Source organism: Oryx dammah, unplaced genomic scaffold, assembly GCF_014754425.2.
Source record: "Oryx dammah isolate SB20612 unplaced genomic scaffold, SCBI_Odam_1.1 HiC_scaffold_6, whole genome shotgun sequence".
In the NCBI taxonomy this organism is placed as follows: Eukaryota; Metazoa; Chordata; class Mammalia; order Artiodactyla; family Bovidae; genus Oryx; species Oryx dammah.
This window is the reverse complement of record NW_024070190.1, coordinates 43,963,719-43,968,478: the sequence shown is the minus strand read 5'-3', so window position 1 is coordinate 43,968,478 and position 4,760 is coordinate 43,963,719. Positions and strand designations below refer to the sequence as shown.

General features: G+C 54.1%; 1 protein-coding gene across 1 annotated transcript; it reads right to left on the bottom strand.

Moving 5' to 3' along the window:
• Window positions 1-213: 213 nt before the first annotated feature.
• CCDC6 (coiled-coil domain containing 6) lies at window positions 214-4,176 on the bottom strand. Its single transcript, XM_040242141.1, has one exon. The coding sequence runs from the start codon at window positions 3,585-3,587 to the stop codon at window positions 2,865-2,867; it is 723 nt and encodes a 240-aa protein (XP_040098075.1). The 5' UTR covers window positions 3,588-4,176; the 3' UTR covers window positions 214-2,864.
• Between the last annotated feature and the right edge of the window lie 584 nt (window positions 4,177-4,760).

Sequence of the window (4,760 nt, the reverse complement as noted above, 5' to 3'; positions counted from 1 at the left end):
AAACTATGCTTTTGGCCACCCGACATGAAGAACTGACTCACTGGAAAAGACCCTGATGCTGGGAAAGACTGAAGGCAGGAGGAGAAGGGGATGACAGAGGATGAGATGGTTGGATGGCATCACTGACACCACAGACATGAGTCTGAGCAAGCTCCAGGAGTTGGTGATGGACAGGGAAGCCTGGCATGCTGCAGTCCATGGGGTTGCAGAGTTGGATACAACTGAGCAACTGAACTGATGGAAGACAGAAAAAAGATTGGTTGGTGGCCAGGAGTTAGTGAGAAAAGAAAAGGCTGAGCACAGGGGATTTTTATGGCACTGGACCTGCTCTGAACACTATCATGGTGCTACAAGTCATTGTACACTTGCCCAAACCGATAGAATGTGCAATACCAAGAGTGAACCCTGTAGACTTTGGGTGATTATGTTGCTTCAATGTTGGTTCATCGGTTGTAACAAATGTACCACTCAGGTAGGGGATGTTGATAATGGAGGAGGGGAAGAAGGGCCGGGAGTATTTAGGAAATCCTGGTATCTTCTGCTTAACTTTGCTGCTAACCTAAAACTACCCCACCCCCCAAAAAAGCAACACCTCTCTCTTCCCAGGGTGTAGCTGATCAGCAAGGTACCTTGTTGAATACGTTCAAGGAAAAGACATCCACAATCACCTTCTGTGCTCAAAAATATTAAAGTTAATATCATAATTAGAGGAACTAGTAAGAGACATGAAGACAAATATAGGATTCTGGTACCATCTTCTCTTCAAATAAAATTCGTGAGAAATCTACCAAGGCCTTCAGTTAACTGTTTAAGTCTTTTCACAAACTTCCTGGATTGCTAGCAGCAACTTTCATGCAGCTTAACCTTGACACAGACTATGGCACAGTGTTGTTCAATGGAATCCTTACATCCTCAGACTTACTTCATGTAGTCACACACATTTTTCCTCCCAAATTACAAACCCTAAAGGTCAAACCCACTCACCACAATGTGTCCTAAATCAGTCAACTCCAACAGAACCCTCAAAGGAATCTCTCCTCTGCATTTGCCTGAGTAACACCTGCCAAGTATTAGGGAACTCAATAAACCACAAGTGCTTTTTATTTATCTCCCTGAATATATTCATCAGAGATTAAAGAATGGAGAGGCTTCTGGTACCTATAGGCTGTCATCCAAAACAATTTTAAAATTTGACTCAGTGAGGCCGCAAAAGTTTTCACAAAGCATATTTGGTGAGATGTCAGTTTTAGTTGAGGGAAGTTCCAAGGAAGCCACCACCTCGCACAACTCTTCATGCCAAGTGTTCAGTGGCCTGTGATCTTACACACCAGGAATGAATGTGTCTGTGTACAATTTACAGACCTACTTTTAATATGTTCAAGTGTCAAACAGCTAACTTTTTCATAGTCTCTCCACCCCCCATCCTCCTTCCCAAACAAAAACAACCTGAATTGCTCACAGTATGCAAGAAGCCAGAGATTCCATTTTATGCAAGTTTTACAACTTTCGGTGGTTCACATTCTCCACGAGACCAGACTCACCCTCTCCTTTACTAACTCCAATCTTAAATAAACTGCTTCCACCAACTTCCCCCTCTTCTCAAACCTCCACTCACCAAAGACATCTCTCTCAGCCAATAAGGCTCCAGAAGAGGCTTGGAAGTGGCTGCCTCTGCAAATTCCTCCCCATCCTACCAAAAGGGCACTTCAAGAACTTTACAGTCTGAATATTGCTCCAATGCCATTCACCAGAGCTGGATCGGAGCATGCGGGGTGTCTTTCAGCAATGTCTTTTCAGCAATTTAGGCTGCCCATCCCAATGAAACTTTGGTGAAAACTTGCTTTCTAAGCAAATTCAGAATGCCATCCAGTCCCCAAGTGCAAGCCAGCACAGGGCGGGGTTTGGGGGTGGGGGTCGGTGGATACACACAGTCCATCCTCCACTGAAGACTTTTTCTGGTACAGGGGCATCCTAAACTTGACACATTTCCTTTGCAGAGTTGTGATCTTCCATCCATCCCCGAATGCACGATTTTTTCTCCATCTGAGGGTTCAACCTAATCAGCTATTGTGGAGTAACTACGGCAATTCAAATCCTTGCTTTCTTGACATTTTCCTCTCTCCTCCTGGCTAGGAAACTGTTTTGATCTCAACAGGGTTGCCTGTATGGGGATTCTGCATGTTAATGACGTGGCTAGCCGGCAGGGATAGTAGGTTGAGAGCACACGCTGTACTTTTCCCAGTTATGTTTCGCCTCATCACAGCTAATAGTGGCCTTTCTAAAGGCCTGCTACACGAGAAGGGAGACCTACACACCTAATCTTATCCTCTTTGGGGGAGCCTCCGGGGACCAGGTGGAAACAGAACAGACAGCCCGTACTCCCGTCAAGTATCTAGACGCCGAACCAAAATATGCCCCAGACAGACACTCCACCGCCAAGGAAGCAAACACACGCGCACACACACACACACACCCCCCACAAAAAACAACTCCCTCTTTATCGGCGAGGGAGTCAGTCGATCCCCTTCACCCTGGTTTCAGCCGGTCCAGGCTTCATACCCTTCGCTCCGTCCAAGCAAGGATAAGATGCTGCATTCTCCCAGCAGTACACGGCCTCCACCACCCCCCACCCAGGGAAAGGACTTCCAATGGAGGTGGGAGCATCAGCTCCGGTACCCGCCCTTCCCTCTCGATCCTGGCCAGAAAAACTGCACTTCCCGGATTCCCGGCCACTCTCTCCCGCCCCCTCCCCGGGCGATCCAGCTAGCGCCGTCCTGATGCCAACCAAGTGCCCAGCCCAGCTGCACACCCCCCGCAACCCCCGGCCAGGCCCCCGGAACAGGCCCCGGCTTCCTGCCTCTCCCTCAGCCTAGGACTCCCCGATTCTGGACGCACCCCTCAAGCAAACTAGGACTGAAAAAAGTCCCACCCCGCCACCACCCCCCCCCCGCCAGCCACGCCGCCAGCTTCCAGCTCCTCCCGGAGGAGCCTCCTCCCCCAGGGGCGACAAGGGAACGTCGGTGGGGCGGGGGGGTCCCAGCAGCCTCCTCCCGCACCCGGCGAGGGGCCTGGACCCCGGAGAGGGCAGACCCGCGCGGCTCCGAAGGACACCTCCCACTCCCTCCACCCTCTGGGGCCGGCGGGTCTTGGCAGCGAGTGTGCTCGCTGCAGGTCATCGGAAGCCTCGAAGAGCCCGGGGGCTGCCCTGGGTCGGGAGGCAGCATCTCCCAGGGGCGGGCGGAGGTCGGCACCGCGGCGCACCCCGGGGGGGCACTCACGATGGTCACGCTGGCCTTGCGCAGGTCGCGGTTCTCCTCCTGCAGCGCCTTGCACTTGAGTTTGTAGGTCTCCAGCTCGATCTTGAGCACCTTGTTCTCCTGCTGCAGCGAGGCCAGGCGGTTGGTGAGCTCCTCCAGGCGGAACGGCGAGATGACAATGCCCCCCGACTTCCCACCGCCGCCGCCTCCCCCGCCGCCACCGCCGCCGCCGCCGCCCGAGGTCGACGAGCAAGACGACTGCATGGCGGCCGAGCTACCGCTGTTGCCCCCCGCCCCGTCCGTGTCGCTCTCGCTGGCGCTGTCCGCCATGGCCGCGGCGGGCTGGGGAGACGCGGAGGAGGAGGAGCAGGGAGGCGGCGGCGGCGAAGGCTGGGCTGCGAATGAGTGGGCGCCGGGGCGAGCACAGGGGAGCGCCGAGCTGGGCGCCTGGCACCAGGGCGCAGACTCGGAGCGGCGGCGAGAGAAAGAGAGGGAGCTTCCCGCTGCCAAGGGACCTCCTCTGCCAGAGAACAGAGACCCCGCCCGGGCTCGGGCAGTATTGCACTGGGGCTCGCTCCAGCCGGGCCTGGCGCGCTCGCTAGGCCGCTCGGCTAAGCCGGCGGAAAGCTCCGAGACTCGCCCGCCGCCGCCCTCCTGGCGTCCGCCGGCGGGCTGGGGACGCGCTGGCCGGACCGGGGCGGGAAAGCCAGGCCAGCCTCCTCACCAGCCGCTCGCCAACCGCACGTGTTCTGAGGGAGGGCCTCCCAGCCCCCTGACCTAAGCCCGTGGCCGCCCAGCCTCTTCCGGGCTCGCGCCCGCTCCTGGGAAAAAGAAACCTAATGCCCCACTAGCCTTGCAGGTGCTGGGGACACGTGGAAAGGTCAGCCCGGCTCGGGCATCCAGCCCCCGCCGACTCCGTGGCCCCATCTTCCGCTGACCGTGTGTGCTCCTGTCTCCCTCTGTCTGTTTCAAACAGACACGCAGCCCTTTTAGTTTGATCTCGCAGTGAGCTTGCCTGGGAAGCTTCGGATAGCTCTCACAGAACAGAAAGTTCCCCTGCAAGGAGCGGAGGAGGGCGAAGAGACAGGAGCCACAGGTTAACCTCGTTAAGAAAAGATCTGCAGAAGAGACACACCGCCCTCTTTACTCCTAATAATCCCATAAACCACCCTGCGTTCAATTGTCTAAACAAGGTGCAAGGTTTTTCTTTTCTCTCTGCATTTTGCAGACAATGCCAGGACCTGTTGGGCAATAGGATTAAGACAGTAACATTTATCTAATCCAAAAAGAAAAAAAGACAAACAATTTTTGTGGATTAAAACATCTCTTTTAAGTGCCAGTTTTCCAAAGCAACTGCAGGCAGTGCATTCTGCTATACGAATAGTGATGAATGCAAGTAGGAATGCAACATAACCATCATTTTCTTTCCCATCATCTTGCCCACTCCTAGAAAACTTAAGTAGGTCAAAACTAAACACAGATTAATTATGTTGGTGGTCTAAT

Coding starts and splice junctions, on each gene's coding strand:
- CCDC6 (XM_040242141.1), bottom strand. CDS start 3,587: ATGGCGGACAGCGCCAGCGAGAGCGACACGGACGGGGCGGGGGGCAAC.